At 43.5% G+C, this 18,416-nt stretch overlaps 1 protein-coding gene across 2 annotated transcripts in view; it reads left to right on the plus strand.

The window, feature by feature from the left end:
- Nucleotides 1-18,416, plus strand: part of SEMA3C (semaphorin 3C) — a 211,029-nt gene that overhangs the window by 106,965 nt on the left and 85,648 nt on the right. For both annotated transcript variants that reach the window (XM_068276189.1, XM_068276190.1), the window contains one exon: nt 10,480-10,640. In XM_068276189.1, coding sequence (XP_068132290.1) covers nt 10,480-10,640 — 161 coding nt within the window. The remainder of the gene's footprint in view (nt 1-10,479; nt 10,641-18,416) is intronic.

Consider the following 18,416-nt stretch of genomic DNA (forward strand, 5'->3'; position numbering starts at 1 on the left):
CACTGAATGCAGAATGTCACTTAATGTAGAAATACTGAAGACCAAACCAGGGATAAGGTGAAATAAAGTAATGGTTTATTTACAAGAACAGGATATATACACACACAAGTGATGCTGCAATTGGTGCATGAACGTAAATACAAGTGAACTGTACAAGTAGCAATATGATTGCAAACTGGCAATACAGTTGCAGGCAAATGTCTTACGATCAGACATACACAAACCAAATATAATATATACAGTGTGCACACAGTGAACCCCAGACCCTGTCTAACTAAGCTAACTAACTAATATATATATATATACAGGATAATATACAATCAAGCGCAGGACATATGCAGCAGGCAATAGGTTAGTCAACAAGCCAAGATCAGATACCAGGACATCAAGCAATACAAACAGTGAGCAGAAGAATAGTCAGACAAAGCCAATATCATACACCAGGGAGTCAAACAATCAAGTAACAGGCAGACAGGTAACAGGTAACAGGACAAGTGACCAGAACACAGGCTCTAGGGCTATCCACATCAATGAACTAGCAACAGTGTTCTGTTGTAGCTGGACTTTTATACTCTGCAGGATGGTCATGTGACCTCTTCCAAGGCTGCAGAGACACAGTTCTTGAATACAGAGACCTCTGCTGGTGGGCAGAGGGAACTTCAGGAGGAATGTACAATGTTCTTGAAATGAGAGGGGACATCTGCTGGTGAACAGAGGAAGTCCATACAGTTCACAAACGTCACCAGCAGGAACAGATCGTGATAGTACCCCCCCCTTGAGGAGCGGCCTCAGGACGCTCCACCAGACTACCAATTCACATCCACCTGGGTCCCAAGAAACATTGAGCGAAAAGGCAGACAGCAGACTGGAGACCGTCAGGCAACAAGGCAAGATACACAGCAGGCTGAAGAACATCAGGAAGGACCAGGAATCAGATGTCAGCAGGAAAGGCAGCAGGCAGAACCAGGAACTGGATGTCATCAGGAAGGGCAGCAGGTAAAACCAGGAAGCAGATATCATCAGAAAGGGCAGCAGGCAGAACCAGGAACTGGATGTCATCAGGAAAGACAGCAGGTAGGACCAAGAACTGGATGTCATCAGGAAAGACAGCAGGCAGGGCCAGGAACTGGATGTCATCAGGAAGGGCAGCAGGCAGAACCAGGAAGCAGATGTCATCAGGAAGGACAGCAGGCAGGGCCAGGAACTGGATGTCATCAGGAAGGGCAGCAGGCAGAACCAGGAACTGGATGTCATCAGGAAAGACAGCAGGCAGGACCAGGAACCAGATATCAGGAAAGGCAGTGGACTAGACACCAGCAGGAAGGACAGCATGTAAACAAGTCTCCAGCAAAACAACTCAATAGTATACTCCAACCAGGACAATCGATTCGGCTTTAGCAGAGGTCTGCAAAACTGGGCTTTGTTGTCAGAAGTCTGTAGGAGCTGAGGAACAACAAAAGTCTGAGGGTGGGCATCAACAAAAGTCTTTAGAGGGTGGGCATCAGACAGGGTTGCAGCAGGCTGGGTAGTTTCAGAGAGGGTAGCAACAGGTTGGCTAGCTCCAGGCAGGGTGGCAACAGGTTGGCTAGCTCCAAGCAGGGTGGCAACAGGTTGGCTAGCTCCAAGCAGGGTGGCAACAGGCTGGCTAGCTCCAGGCAGGGTGGCAACAGGCTGGCTAGCTCCAGGCAGGGTGGCAACAGGCTGGCTAGCTTCAGGCAGGGTGGCAACAGGCTTGCTAGCTTCAGGCAGGGTGGCAACAGGCTTGCTAGCTTCAGGCAGGGTGGCAACAGGCTGGCTGGCTTCAGGCAGGGGGGCAACAGGCTGGCTGGCTTCAGGCAGGGGGGCAACAGGCTGGCTGGCTTCAGGCAGGGGGGCAACAGGCTGGCTGGCTTCAGGCAGGGGGGCAACAGGCTGGCTAGTTTCAGGGGTCTGGACCATTAGCTGAGCGCTTGGCTGGGCCGTTGGCTGAGCACCTTGCTGGGCCGTTGGCTGAGCACCTGGCTGGACCGTTGGTAGACACCCCAATACAGTCTGTGCAAGCTGAAACATATCCTGTGCGGGCTGAAGCAAAACCTGTGCGGGCTGAAGCAAAGTCTGTGCGGGCTGAAGCAAAGTCTGTGCGGGCTGAAGCAAAGTCTGTGCGGGCTGAAGCAAAACCTGTGCGGGCTGAAGCAAAACCTGTGCGGGCTGAAGCAAAACCTGTGCGGGCTGAAGCAAAACCTGTGCGGGCTGAAGCAAAACCTGTGCGGGCTGAAGCAGACCTACCGCTGTACCTGTTGGCAGAGATGCAGCTGGACAGGATGGCAGAGATGCAACTGGATGGGCTGGCAAACTTACTGCTGGACTGGTTGGCAAGGATGCAGCTGCACAAGATGGTAAAGATGTAGCTGAGCAGGATAGCAAACTTTCTGCTAGACCTGGTGACAGAGATGCAGCTGGACAGGCTGGCAAGCTAGTTGACAGTGGCTGGAGCGAAGTGCTGTCCCTTGCAGACTTGGCAGGAGCTGTAGGCTGTGTAGACATGTCAGAAGTTGTAGTTTGCAAAGATCTGGCAGGAAGAGATGATGTTAACCACTGCTGTGCCGAAAGTAAAAAGACTGTGAGCTGAATACCGGTTTCTGCAAGCTGGATGCAAAGTTCTGCTGGCAGGATGCAAGAGTCTGCAGGCGGCTGGGTGCAAGAGTCTGCAGGCGGCTGGAGACAAGGTTCTGTAGACAGCTGTATGCAAAGTTTTGCAGGAGGCTGGGTGCAAGGTTCTGCAGGAGGCTGGGTGAGAGGTTCTGCAGCAGGCTGGATGCAAAGTTCTGCTGGCAGGATGCAAGAGTCTGCAGGAGGCTGGATGAAAGGTTCTGTAGGAGGCTGTATGAAAGGTTCTGCAGGAGGCTGTATGAAAGGTTCTGCAGGAGGCTGTATGAAAGGTTCTGCAGGAGGCTGGATGAGAGGTTCTGCAGGAGGCTGGATGAGAGGTTCTGCAGGAGGCTGGATGAGAGGCTGGATGAGAGGTTCTGCAGCAGGCTGGATGAGAGGTTCTGCAGCAGGCTGGATGAGAGGTTCTGCAGCAGGCTGGATGAGAGGTTCTGCAGCAGGCTGGATGAGAGGTTCTGCAGCAGGCTGGATGAGAGGTTCTGCAGCAGGCTGGATGAGAGGTTCTGCAGCAGGCTGGATGAGAGGTTCTGCAGCAGGCTGGATGAGAGGTTCTGCAGCAGGCTGGATGAGAGGTTCTGCAGCAGGCTGCATGAGAGGTTCTGCAGCAGGCTGCATGAGAGGTTCTGCAGCAGGCTGCATGAGAGGTTCTGCAGCAGGCTGCATGAGAGGTTCTGCAGCAGGCTGGATGAGAGGTTCTGCAGCAGGCTGGATGAGAGGTTCTGCAGCAGGCTGGATGAGAGGTTCTGCAGCAGGCTGGATGAGAGGTTCTGCAGCAGGCTGGATGCGAGGTTCCGCAGCAGGCTGGATGAGAGGTTCTGCAGCAGGCTGGATGCAATGTTCTGCAGGTGGCTGGATGCGAGGTTCCGCAGGAGGCTGGAGGCAAAAGTCTGCAGGAAGCTGGGTGCAAGAGTCTGCAGGAAGCTGGGTGCAAGAGTCTGCAGGAAGCTGGGTGCAAAAGTCTGCAGGAAGCTGGGTGCAAAAGTCTGCAGGAAGCTGGGTGCAAGAGTCTGCAGGAAGCTGGGTGCAAGAGTCTGCAGGCTTTTGTGTCAAAGTCTGTAAAGTGATTCCACCTGGATCTGGTGCAACAGGTAGTGAATGGTGAATAGATGAGGTTGGAAAGTATTTCCGTTTATGCTTTGCTTTCTTGACAGTTTTCAAAGCGAGAACAGGCTCTTGGTATGTAACTGGATACTGCTTTAACCAAGGTGTAGATCTTTTTGCAGTCTGAAGAGAAATTGATTTATGACTAGAACTAGACTTAACTTTAGCCACTGAGCACTGTGTGAACTGGTCATTAGAAAGATCAGCAGAAGGAAAGTAGGTAGACAGAACTTTTTCCCATGCATCAATTAATGGGGAAACATACCTTTGCATGCAAGCATCCAAGTTAACCAACATTTGTGCAGATCTTATACATGCAAGTACAAATGATTCATCTTTTTGAGCATAATACTGAGTAAATGACCTCCAATCATCCACCAATTCATTAAACAGACACTCAATCTCCCATCTTCCAAAAGAAGGGTCCCAGTCACTCTTAATGGGAACTGATAGATTATCCTGAGCACAACTTGAGGATTGCACTGTCAGTGTGGAGGTAACCGGAACATAATTTGATTTAATTGGTTCAGACTGATTTATTGCTGTGGAGGATTTATTACAATAAATGGAAACTGGCAAGGTTCTGGTTTGAGTCCAGGATGCGGAAGGATCTCTTACAGTGACAAGAGTTTGCAGGATTTGCACTAAAGATTGTACCTCATATTCTGCAAACTTGCCCTGTTGCACAAGGGATTTAACATGCCTAATAATTTGCATTAATTCCTCACGGGAATACACTGACAATTTATTATAACAATCATGTTTGTCTTTATCTGCTAACAAGGAATAATATTTATTATGCTGAATAGTCCAGTCAACGTCCATAGCTGAAACAAATGTGTTTCCAGTGTTAATGGAGGTAGCAGGACCATGATTGGATTTAATTGGCTCAATCTGTTGATTAGGCTGATAATAGGTTGTTGTAGCTGGATTTTTAGCTACCAAAAGACTTTGCAGAATCTGCAGCAGGGCTTGTACATCAGACACTGAAAAAATATTTTGCTGCACAAAATAATTAATTTGTGAAATTAATTGCTGCAATTCTTCATAAGAGTAATCTAAAAACTCTTTATAACAGTGTTTTCTATCCTCCTCTGCAAATATGGCAAAATAATCTATATCCTGCGGAGTCCAGTTTAACCCCATGGCTGGAGCAAAATGAACCTTCAGTATTTCCAAGTGACTGTTTTGGGCTAGTTCATTCTGTAACGTGCAGTGCACGCAGATTTGCACTGAATGCAGAATGTCACTTAATGTAGAAATACTGAAGACCAAACCAGGGATAAGGTGAAATAAAGTAATGGTTTATTTACAAGAACAGGATATATACACACACAAGTGATGCTGCAATTGGTGCATGAACGTAAATACAAGTGAACTGTACAAGTAGCAATATGATTGCAAACTGGCAATACAGTTGCAGGCAAATGTCTTACGATCAGACATACACAAACCAAATATAATATATACAGTGTGCACACAGTGAACCCCAGACCCTGTCTAACTAAGCTAACTAACTAATATATATATATATACAGGATAATATACAATCAAGCGCAGGACATATGCAGCAGGCAATAGGTTAGTCAACAAGCCAAGATCAGATACCAGGACATCAAGCAATACAAACAGTGAGCAGAAGAATAGTCAGACAAAGCCAATATCATACACCAGGGAGTCAAACAATCAAGTAACAGGCAGACAGGTAACAGGTAACAGGACAAGTGACCAGAACACAGGCTCTAGGGCTATCCACATCAATGAACTAGCAACAGTGTTCTGTTGTAGCTGGACTTTTATACTCTGCAGGATGGTCATGTGACCTCTTCCAAGGCTGCAGAGACACAGTTCTTGAATACAGAGACCTCTGCTGGTGGGCAGAGGGAACTTCAGGAGGAATGTACAATGTTCTTGAAATGAGAGGGGACATCTGCTGGTGAACAGAGGAAGTCCATACAGTTCACAAACGTCACCAGCAGGAACAGATCGTGATACATAGGCAATAACAGGAAAGGTGCTCCTAGTGGGCCCTGTGCCTAACACCTACCAGCTTTAGTAGTCAGCCAGTCTCTCTGGGCCATAAGTGGTCACTTGTACTGAGCTCTAATGTGCTCTCTGCTACTCTCTTTCTAGGTCACTCCTGGAGCTACAGTCTTGGGGCCTAACTTTTCTTATGGTGGCCACCAATGATCCAATCTTTTTTTTATCCATTCTTACCAAACCTATGTAGTAGAAGAGTAAATTGAGAGAATATATTCAATGGATACCTTAGGCAGTCCCTTATATTACATAGAAATGGTAAGATTGGACAAAAATATTGGGTCATTAGTGGGCACCTTTAGACCTACATCAGCCTTTCTGACACACAGCCAGGTGCCTCCTGGAGAACGCAACCCTTTTTGAGAGTCAGCAATGTGATTTGATTACAGTCCTTTTCAAAAACTGGCCTGGGTTTGAAGGAACAGTGTGCAGCAGTGCCAACCCTTCTCCCAACACAAGCCAGTTCCACATCCCAAAGCAGTTGAATTGTGCAGCCTGTAATATGGAGCACGGTGAAGTGTGTATGAGGCTTCATGCTGGGAACACATGTTGCAATTTCCCGCCCAATCAGCAGGAATTGGGCAATTTATTTCCGACATGTCCAATCAGTTTAAGATCGAGAAAGGGATCGATTTTGTAAAGTGATCATTGGAAAATAGATCCCTTTATTAATCGAAAGCAGTTTGTAGCGTGTGTACATGTCCCATTGCCTGTCTGATCACCCGTCCATTGAATGGGAAAATGTATCGTGTTCCCCGCATAAGACTTGTATATCTAAATCAAAAGGGCAAGATCCGTTCTCTTATGTAGACTATCTGTGCTGGGAATTCACCTTACATAACTTGGAAAAGGTGGATGTTATCCCACTGGCAGGTCTGTTAGATGTTGGGGGTTCCTCCTTGCTGTTTGTATTGTTTTGATTTCCACTTAACGGAACAAGCTCCATACAAATGTGCTTATTGCAAATTACTTTTTTTCAGTACAGCTTGATTTGACTTCAGGAAAACCAAGGTATCTTTTGTATGGGCACAGATATTTTTTTCTTTGTTTTTGCACAACAGGAACACTCTGAGTAAATTTGTTTCCTTAGGAAACCACATTTTTGTGCAGTATACAGTGCCATTTTTCTGCAAACTCTGCATGCAAAGTTTTTTTTTGCAACACATCTATGCTCTTCTTTTCATGAGAAGCTGCTCTTAGATTTTATGGGGGAAGCAAGTGTATAATTAATAAATGTGTGGTGTATACTTAATACATTTGTGTGAATACTGTCATTTGCATGAATACTCATTTTTTTATGGAAAATTGTTGTTTGCATACAGATTAGCACACTTTGCTGTGATCTTGTATACACTCATTTTAAAAATACCACAATTGTATTGTACATTGCAAACATTTTTTTAAATTAATATAGAAGCAATGAAACACAAACTTTTATACTGGTGTATGTGCTTTATTTTATATGGTTTTGTTGCTTTTGCAAAGATAGATGAGATGAGTCCTAGGCAAGGTAGAAGCTTTGGCTCCTCCTTATACTTTTTGTAATCTGAGGTGGGAGAGGGTTCAGAAAAAGTGGCAGTTGGGCCCTTTTACACCCACTAGGCCCCAGGCACATGTATAGGTTTCCTGCTCAGCCCTATTGTGGCACTGCACCCATTATGTTGGTCTTTTCATTTTATATAACAAAAAATTGGGTGTGCATCACCACTTGTATGTCTTGACTATCAGTGCTTTGCCATGTATAAGTATGTCTGTTCCTGACCTGAGCAATAATTGGTTGTCTAATGCAAGGAAAGTATTCTTGTATATCTAAAATATCACTGACTTCCATTTTACACTGCGTCTCCTGGCAGAACCAAAGTAGGAAAGACTTAATCCTCTGCAGCTGCTGAAAGACTTCGCCTTAACATTGTGGTTGCTGAAGATCTGCTAATGCGTAAAAAGGAACACCTCACTGTGCTAAAGGAAAATGTAACCTTGGAAGTTCAAGATAAAGAATTCCTGTCCTTTTTCTGACTCATTGCTTTGCTTCAAAGTGACTTGTATAAATAGTGTGCACAAATGCTTGCCTTTCCAGGTTTGTCTTAAATATTCACCTGATAATTGAAAACAGAAGCCAATGCTAAAACAAAATGTTTTTTATTGACGATTTGGCTATAAGTCAGCAACACAGTCAATCACACAGCAGTCTTCCCAGTCCGGAAGCAGCCTGCAGTTTCACACATTGGCTTACAGCCTCTAAAGATCCAGAGCCTGACTTCAAAGCATCTTTGCTGTGCTCCCACATAATCTGTACAACAAAGTGATTTATGAGCCGATATGGACATATCTCACACAACTACAGGAGTCACCAGCATACTATTTTTCCTGCAATGAAGTAGATTTGTAATGACTTCATTAAAGGCCTTTATGTTGCTGCCTATCTCAAGCAGTTTTTGTTTTCTGTGAGAATGTTTATAAATTAAAATCCAGGGTCCTACAATTAATAAATACTTTTATTTAGAAAATTACACTTTTGCAAATTCCTCTTTTTCATTAAGCCTATAATAGCACATTAGACATACCTGTCCAACCCAGAGATGATCAATGACATGCAAATATTTCTGAGTTTATAAAAATGTATGTAAGTGATGCAAGGATTCCAGTGAGGCTGGTGAGGGAAGCTGGGAGGCTTTGCTGGGGGGGGGGGGGGGGGGGGCATGGTCCTCAGTCTAGATGTGGGGAAGAGTACCAGCAATGGCAGGGGTGACCCAATGATCCTCTTTGCATTGTTGATTACTCTTTGAAATTGGTGCCTACGGCAATTGCACCTGTGGGTTTTAGTGTTTGTTTGTTTTTCACCCCATCTCTCAAGTTGTTAGTGATGGAAGTGCCTAGGAACCGAATTCTTAGTACCCTGAAGACCTCAATGTTCTCAACAGAGACCGGGTTGATGGGTGGATGTCTTCTAAAGTCCACTGTCAATTTAACAGTTTTTGTCGCATTTGGTATGACCTTGTTGTCACTTGATCTTGTTGCGGTTTGTAGATGAAGTACAGCTGTGCACAGGAAGAACCAAATCAGGGACCGTACACACCGGTGTACCCGTGTTGGTGGTTCTCACACAGGTGCCCTGCAAGGGTGTGTACTGGTCTCAATCCTGTTCCAGCTGATACTACTGTTCCTAGCTTTCACGTCAATGCTGTAGCCATGTCCCCTCCAGGACAAAACCCAGAACCATGCATCAAGTGCGCACTTCTCTTATGGAGAATATTTTTTTCCTCTCAGACTCTACATTTATGTGGACACAGTATTCATCTCCTCTTGTATCATGGATTGTGCTTGTTATTTATGACTTTGGGCAAAATCTTAAACAATTTGGAGGAGGTTAGAGTCCTTTACATGGATTCTAGCTTTCGTGTACGACTTTAAAAACAGCAAATCCTCCCCTTGCACAGAGCTTATGGACAGTGTCTATCGTGCTTAATTGGTGTACCATTCATCTGCAATAGATTATCTAAGGATCACAATGATGATGGTTTTTGTGCAGTTCCTGTGTCTGCAAAGCACAGCACATGAACATTAAGAGAACATGCACAATGCCAGCATCTTTATGACACATTTTGTAAATTCCTTCAGGTCCTCAGGAAATAATGTGTCCCATTTTCTGACCATGCTTTAGTACCTTTAGTGCCTTCTTTTTTACTAATGATGCTTTGATTCTCTTCTCTTGTGCCTTGGCACCAAATCTTGTAACCACTTATAAGCAATAAGCATAGAGATGGCTTCCTAGGCTTCCAACCTACTTCTGCCAACCTGCTTTTGATAAAGGAGATATGTTTTGTTTTAGCAATCCATGCTGCCCAAGCTGCTAATTATAAGACTCGGGGGGGGGGGGGGGGGGGGAGTTTTGAAAAGTTGGTGCAGATTTATAAACTGACAACTGATGCATGATATTGTTAATTCTGTAGAAAGGTATAAATTGTTTATACTGTAGAAAAGTATTGAGTGTCTGTAATACTGGGATATTTGTACTTTTAAGTGTGTGTTTTATGAGACTGCACGAAGATCAAGAAACTTTTTAAGGCTCATATCTACCTCGCGATTTTGTGAGACTCTTCTGATGCCTGCATTTTTTTTCTGTGCGGCGAGTGATTGTTTACGTGATCTCTCGACATGGGTAGAAGTACGCAATTAGGCAGACGACGCTTAGCGACGCGCAGTGACAACAACCATCACGGTGGATCAGATCTTTAAGATCCCCAACAACTCCTGTGCAAGTTGCTGCAATCGCTTGAACTCTTGTTCACACCATCGTTAGATGTCGCGTCAGGTGAGTATTAAGCTTTAGAATTTTTCTATTAGCAACAATAGGATATTAGAGATTCATCTGTTTGTTTGTTTTTGTTTGTTTTTGTAATCCTCAGACACCTAACCTCAAAGAGAGGCTTTGTTACTATTGTAGACCTAATTTGGACTGTAATAGAACATTTTGTGAAACAGTGTATACACACAAAAATAGATACAACATAACAAATGATATAATCATGCCTTTCTTTTAGCATCAAGCCTTGACTGGGGCTCGCTTTGAATACAGACACCTCATTCATTTTCCTCTGAAGTGTTTCTTGTGCTTTTGTTTCCCAATGTAAACGTTCCTACAGCTACCAATGTGGGATATTTATGAATTTTTGTTTTGATTCTGTGTTTCAGAACTTAAGGACACAAAGACCTCTGAGTATTACAGTATATCACAAAGCCCCCTGGACTATAGGATACTGTTGATGGATGAAGACCAAGACAGAATCTATGTTGGCAGTAAAGATCATATCTTGACACTGAACATTAACAACATTAGTCATGATCCACTAAGCGTAAGTCAATGAGATCCATTTTGGGTATGAAATTGAGCAGGGCATGTTACTATATCAGGATATACCACACAGAATGTAAAACCCAGCAGCACAAAAGACTATGACCCTTCATGTAATTTACTACTGGAAAATGTGTGAAAGTTGAAGCAGTAGCCTAGATGATTTAGGACATCCTATAATAGAAAGAAACAGTATGGCTCAAGTTTAAATATGGAACATAAATGAATGCAATTAATATATTATTAAAGCAAAACTCCAGACAAAAGAACATTAACCCTGTAAAGAAAATGTTTTTTACTCTCACCACAGTTCCTCCTCACTGATCTTCCTCACTCCACTGTTCTGCTTGTTACCTCAGGGGTGGCTATTTGATGGAATTCCAATATGGTGGCCAGCACCTTTTGTTTCCATGCTAGGTTCTATAGAAAGGCAATAGGAGTGGCTTTTACTAGCAGATTGACTACTCTCACCCCTCCCAGAGCTGTTTTGAAGAAGGGACACAGCAGCAATTTTTGAAAGGCGTCCCTCCCAAGGTTCCAGCAGTATTGTGATAACTGCCTTTGTGGTGTCAGAAAAACAGACTTAGGGCTGGTGCACACCAAAACCCGCTAGCAGATCCGCAAAATGCTAGCAGATTTTTAAACGCTTTTTTTTTATTTTTATGAGGCGTTTTGCTAGCGTTTTGCGGATTGCTGCAGCGGATTTCAGTATAGTAGATTTCATATATTGTTACAGTAAAGTTGTTACTGAACAGCTTCTGTAACAAAAACGCCTGCAAAACCGCTCTGAACAGGCGTTTTTCAGAGCGGTTTGCGTTTTTCCTATACTTAACATTGAGGCAGAAACGCACCCGCAATCCAAAAAATGCCTCACCCAGGCATTTTTCGTTTCTGCAAAACGCCTGCCGCTCTGGTGTGCACCACCCCATTGAGATACATTGACCAAGCAGATCCGCAGCCGCAAGCGGATCTGAAAACGCCCAAAAAGCCGCTCGGTGTGCACCAGCCCTAAGTGAGAAGGGAAACTGCAATGACGCACATAAATGTAATCTGTTCTCTTTCCATGGCTTTCCCATTTTTGTCCGGAGTGCTACTTCAGAGGCAGAAAATTAGTCCAGGGCACCCTTATATTTATCCCGCTATGCTTTTGCTACAGCTCAGAGTTGCACAGAAACAGTGATAACTTCCCTCTGTTAGCAAATAGAGCATTTCCTCAGCCCAAACCCAGAGGCATGACAGTTTAGCCAAAGAGGTGTTTTCATTTCTTAGAGGAAAGTTATATATATAATATATTTACGTTTGTCTTAATTAAAATAGGCAAATGCTTCCTTCTTCCTTAATTCCCACAGCCTATAAACAATTTGTGCTGTGGAAACTTTACCACAATCAAGAAAACAAATTATGGTAACTTTAAAGAGCAACATGTAAAAACAGAATGTTGGTTTGTATGCTAACTTGATTGCCTTAAAAAGGCTGAATTGTTAACATATAATGACCCCCTCCCCCATGACATCATGAAGATGGCAGTGTACTTGCAGGAAATGCTCAACCTGGTTTGTTCTAAAGAATATGTGAACAAAGCACTATTTATTTTAGGGAAATAATTGGTATACTGTTTTAGAAGTATATTCGTACTGTTTTTTTTTGTCACTTATCCCGTTAATAAGACTTATGCTATAAACGTCTTAGATTTAGTGTACTAGAGCATTTTATAGTCAACAGGGGTGGTATACTAATGTAGCATGGTGCAGCTATCCCCAGATCAGGAAAAAGTCCTGATATTGTAGATCCACTCATGTAAACTACTTCAAATCAGTACTATATCATGATGCTTCTTTTTATGTTTTTTTTTTTTTTTTTTAATTGTTCTACTTTCTTTCCTTATCCAGCCCATAGTACACCATGTGGGTTGACTTCACTGGAAGTTAGAGCCAGAAAGCACAGGTTTCCACCCCCTCGCCAAGATATACCCATAAAAATCTTTAACATTAAAGAGAGCCTGAGGTAGGCACAAAATTAAAAAATATATATGCTATTAGATCCAGGAGGCTGGGCGGATCAGGCATCCGCCATCTCTGCCCCTCCGTTGGCCTGCTTTTCCCTAGTTTCATTCTTGTGACCTCTCGGGTCACGACGCTGGAAAGAGAGAGTGATTCTATCTCAGCATGCAGGGAGGCAGGGGAGCAGCAGGGGGCCATACCAGGGAGAGACAGCTGCCCAATGGCAGCTCTGGAAAGCCTGTAAGAACGCCCCCTAGTGAGCGTTTTGAGCAGGGAATTACTCTCCTCCCTTCCCTTCAAGATTAGCAACAATTATTGTTGCCAGTTTCGGGGGGTTATAGCGTTAGGGGGGGCAGAAAGCAGTGTGGGGAACACAGAGGCACGTCATGAGGCAGGGAACAAGTCTCTGTGTCCCATCCCCCCCCCCCCCCAACCGCACCGACATCAGGTTATCTTTAAGAGAAGGAAGTGCAGTTGTTTCATAGACTAGGCATACTATACTAATAAGAGGCTAATTGCTATGGGTAGCATTAAAGCTCTTCTCTCACCACCCTTTGTCAAGGGGATGTCCAGTGATGTCTTGTTGACAACGGTCGTTAGCTACGCCTCTCCTTGCCGGCGGTTATGCACGTTGCATGTTGGGAGCGAATGAGACTTCAAGTGGTCACGGTACTTTATGCAGGAGTCGTCAGGGATCTTAACGATCCGATCCGCAGTGATGGTTGTTATGATGCTAAGCGACATTCGTGGAAACGACCGCTTGGTGCTCAAAACAATCACAGATCTTTGGGAGAATCAACACGTGGGTGCATAGCTTAAGAGGGATACCTTGCAAGAGACGACAGCAAATGCTCTGCCACTCTTCCCAGCAAAGCACTGTTTTCATAATGTTAAAAACAACAAGCTTCTCCGTTCCTCCATGAACCAAGAAAAGGTGGAAGCAATAATGTAGGGGGGATGTGGTGCTATTTCTCTACCTCATTGATAAGATGGTGATTAAATTGCCTCCATTACATAGGTTAATAGGTAAAAGCATTTTACCTAAGTAAAGTAATCTATAACCCCTAACCATATTGAAATCTAAATAGTATTTCTTGAAATCCAGCACTGTAATCCAGATCTTTCTGTATTTCTTCTATCTTGATTGCAGAAAAATCTCCTTACCATTCACACTCATTGCTTGCCACCAACTGACTGGGATCCCCGGCATCAGCATAGTTTAATTTGCTGCCAAGGCTTCTCTTTGGTCTGTTTATCTACACCAATGGAAATCATCAACTTTAAATTCATATAAGCACTTGTTGAAAAGCTGAATTAGAATTTCCCATGGGCTTTTTTTTATTTGCAGCCAAATACTCCAATGGCTGCAAAGAAAAAAAAAAGTCTGATTTTGCCAGTGTTTTGTGTAAGGTATGTACCTATAATGTACTTTTTTTTTTTCTTTTATACAGGTGGGAATTTCATGGTCTTTAGAATCTGCAGAATTGTCCCCAATATATGCACTGAATTCAAATGCTTTTAAATGATGTGCCTCATGTATGACTCTAGCCCCCAAATGCAGGATGTTTTGTTTATGTACAGTGTATCTCCTCCTTTGTGATGTAGTTACATAGTTACATAGTTATTTTGGTTGAAAAAAGACATACGTCCATCGAGTTCAACCAGTACAAAGTACAACTCCAGCCTGCTCCCTCACATATCCCTGTTGATCCAGAGGAAGGCGAAAAAACCCTTACAAGGCATGGTCCAATTAGCCCCAAAAGGGAAAATTCCTTCCCGACTCCAGATGGCAATCAGATAAAATCCCTGGATCAACATCATTAGGCATTAGCTAGTAATTGTAGCAATGGATGTCTTTCAACGCAAGGAAAGCATCTAAGCCCCCTTTAAATGCAGGTATAGAGTTTGCCATAACGACTTCCTGTGGCAATGCATTCCACATCTTAATCTCTTACTGTAAAGAACCCTTTCCTAAATAAATGGCTAAAACGTTTTTCCTCCATGCGCAGATCATGTCCTCTAGTCCTTTGAGAAGGCCTAGGGACAAAAAGCTCATCCGCCAAGCTATTATATTGCCCTCTGATGTATTTATACATGTTAATTAGATCTCCTCTAAGGCGTCTTTTCTCTAGACTAAATAAACCCAGTTTATCTAACCTTTGTTGGTAAGTGAGACCTTCCATCCCACGTATCAACTTTGTTGCTCATCTCTGCACCTGCTCTAAAACTGCAATATCTTTTTTGTAATGTGGTGCCCAGAACTGAATTCCATATTCCAGATGTGGCCTTACTAGAGCTAGCATCTCGAGTTTTTATTTCCCTTTTAATGCATCCCAAAATTTTGTTAGCTTTAGCTGCAGCGGCTTGGCATTGAGTACGATTGCTTAACTTGTTGTCGATGAGTACTCCTAAGTTCTTCTCCAAGTTTGATGTCCCCAACTGTATCCCATTTATTTTGTATGGTGCTAGACCATTGGTACGACCAAAATGCATGACTTTACATTTTTCAACATTAAATTTCATCTGCCATGTATGTGCCCATATAGCCATCCTATCCAGATCTGGTTGCAATATGGCACTATCTTCCTGAGAGTTGATGATTCTGCACAATTTTGTATCATCTGCAAAAATAGCAACATTGCTCACTCCTGCATCTACTAGGTCATTAATAAATTAATTGAAGAGCACTGGACCCAGTACAGACCCCTGTGGGACCCCACTGCTAACAGTCTACCATTTTGAGTACTATCCATTGACCACAACTCTTTGTTTTCTGTGCATTAGCCAGTTCCCTATCCATGCACACAGACTCTTCCCCAGTCTTTGCATCCTCAACTTTTGCACCAGACTTTTGTGGGGAACAGTGTCGAAGGCCTTTGCAAAGTCCAAGTATATCACATCTACAGCATTCCCAATATCCATATTAGCATTCACTACCTCATAAAAGCTGAGCATGCTAGTCAAACGGGACCTTTCTTTAGTAAACCCATGTTGATGCTGAGAAATAAGATTATTTTCTACTATGAAGTCATGTATAGTATCTCTTAGTAACCCCTCAAATAGTTTGCATACAACTGATGTTAAGCTTACAGGTCTATAATTTCCTGGATCTGATTTTTTGCCCTTCTTAAATAATGGGAAAACGTGGGCTGTACGCCAATCCGCTGGGACTCTGCCAGTTGAAAGAGAGTCACAAAAGATAAGATAAAGGGGTTTATCTATAACTGAACTTAATTCCCTTAGGACCCGAGGATGCATGCCATCCGGGCCAGGTGCCATGTCTATTTTTAATTTATTTAGTCTTGCCTTCACTTCTTCCTGCGTTAAGTATTTAATATTACAGTTAGAAGATTAAGACTCTTCTGCCTCTGTAATTTGCAACAGTGCTATTTCCTTTGTGAAGACAGAAGCAAAGAAAGCATTTAATATTTCTGCCTTACCTTGGTTATCCACCATTGAGTTCCCACCCTTATCCTTTAGGAGTCCTATACAGTCAACCTTTCTTTTTTTAGAGTTGATCTACTTGTAAAACTTTTTTGGGTTAGATTTGATATCCCTAGCGATTTGATTTTCAGCTTCGATCTTTGCCAGCCTAATTTCTTTTTTACAATTTTTATTGCACTCCTTATAATTGCTTAGTGCAGCCTCGGTCCCCTCCTGTTTTGGGACCTTATAGGCATTCTTTTTCCTCTTCATTTTATCCCTAACCTTTCTATTCATCCATAGAGGCCTTTTTTTATTCCTAGACATTTTGTTTCCATATAGGATATACATACTACAATATTGATTGAGAATAAGTTTAAAAGCTTGCCATTTCCCTTCAGTGTCCTCCCCTTGTAGTACATTATCCCAGTTCACCAAACTTAGTGCCTGCCTAACTTGATTGAACTTTGCTTTTCTAAAATTCATAGTTTTAGTGGTCCCGCTGCCCCGTGGTCTATCAGTCACCAGATCAAACGTTATCATGTTGTGATCACCATTTCCCAAATGTTCTTGAACCTGCACATTTGATACATTATCTGGTCTATTAGAAATGATCAGATCCAGTAACTCATTCCCCTTAGTTGGTTCCATTACCATTTGAGTCAAGTAATTGTCCTGTAGTGCTGCCAGAAATCTGCTGCTTTTACCAGAATGGGTAGCCTCAATACCCCAGTCAATGTCTGGAAAGTTGAAGTCGCCCATAACTATGACCTCATTTTTACTTGCAGCTTTTTTAATTTGCTGTAGTAATCGCAGTTCTGCAGCTTCATTAATATGAGGTGGCCTGTAGCATACCCCAATAAGCAATTTGGCAACTTTTATTCCCACAATGAATATTTACCCAAACGGACTCCACATCTTCGCAATCTTCCTCCATCTCATCGTTGAGGACAGCTGTAAAAGAATTCTTAACAAAGAGACAAACCCCTCCACCTTTTTTCCCTGTTCTATCCCTCCTAAACACATTGTATCCTTTTAAATTCGCTATCCAGTCATAGCTTTCATCCATCCATGTCTCGTGTTATTCCCACAATGTCATAGCCTTTGTCATTCAGAATGAACTCTAGTTCGTCTATTTTATTTGCAAGGCTCTGAGCATTGGTTACCATGCACTTTATATTTTTACCACCACATTTACCAATTGTGTTTACATGAAATGGGCTACTTGAAGTTTTACCAACCTCCTTAATCTTTACACTGTCCCCACCCCCCTCTCCACCCCCCATAATGTTAGGCTCCCACTGTCTTTTTACCTTATCTTGTCTACATATTGAGACTTTATCCTCCCGCCTCCCCCCCAGATCCTAGTTTAAAATCTCCTCCAACCGTTTAGCCATCTTCTCCCCCAATGCAGCTGCACCCTCCCCATTAAGGTGCAGCCCATCCCTGCTGTAGAACCTGTAGCCAACTGCAAAGTCTGCCCAGTTCTCCAGGAACCCAAACCCTTCCTTCCTACACCAATTTCTCAGCCACTTATTTAACTCCTTAAAGGGAACCTTAAGTGAGAAAAAAAAATTGAGTTTTACTCACCTGGGGCTTACCTCAGCCCCCTGCAGCTGATCGGTGCCCACGACGAGTCGCTCTGATGCTCCGGGTCCCGCTGGCGGCCACTTCCGGTTTCGCCGTCAGGACCCGTCAGGCTGGGGAACGCGGCTGATACTACGCGTTCCCAGCCAAAATAGCACCCCTATGCGGCCATATGTCCGCATACGGGTGCCTATGCGGACATATGGCCGCATAGGGGTGCTATTTTGGCTGGGAACGCGTAGTATCAGCCGCGTTCCCCAGCCTGACGGGTCCTGACGGCGAAACCGGAAGTGGCCGCCAGCGGGACCCGGAGCATCAGAGCGACTCGTCGTGGGCACCGATCAGCTGCAGGGGGCTGAGGTAAGCCCCAGGTGAGTAAAACTCAATTTTTTTTTCTCACTTAAGGTTCACTTTAAGCTCCCTCTGTCTCTCAGATGTAGCACGTGGCACTGGCAGTATTTCAGAGAACACCACCTTGGAGGTCCTTGCTTTAAGTAGTCACTCAGTCATTTATTAATGTCGCCTTGTATACTGAAGGTGTCTTCCTGGAGTTGTTATGTACAAACACAGACAGTACTTTTACACTGGGTCTCTATTTCATTTAACTCTAAACAAGTTAAATAGTAATAGTCCAAAAATGTCATACGTAAACCACAGACTGTGAGAGTCTACAACTAAATATAAATATTATAGCTTTTGTCTGGTAGCTTTATATATATCGTAGAGGCCGTGTCAAAACTATGAGCATTGCCTGTGAGGTACAGACT

Source organism: Hyperolius riggenbachi, chromosome 3, assembly GCF_040937935.1.
Source record: "Hyperolius riggenbachi isolate aHypRig1 chromosome 3, aHypRig1.pri, whole genome shotgun sequence".
In the NCBI taxonomy this organism is placed as follows: Eukaryota; Metazoa; Chordata; class Amphibia; order Anura; family Hyperoliidae; genus Hyperolius; species Hyperolius riggenbachi.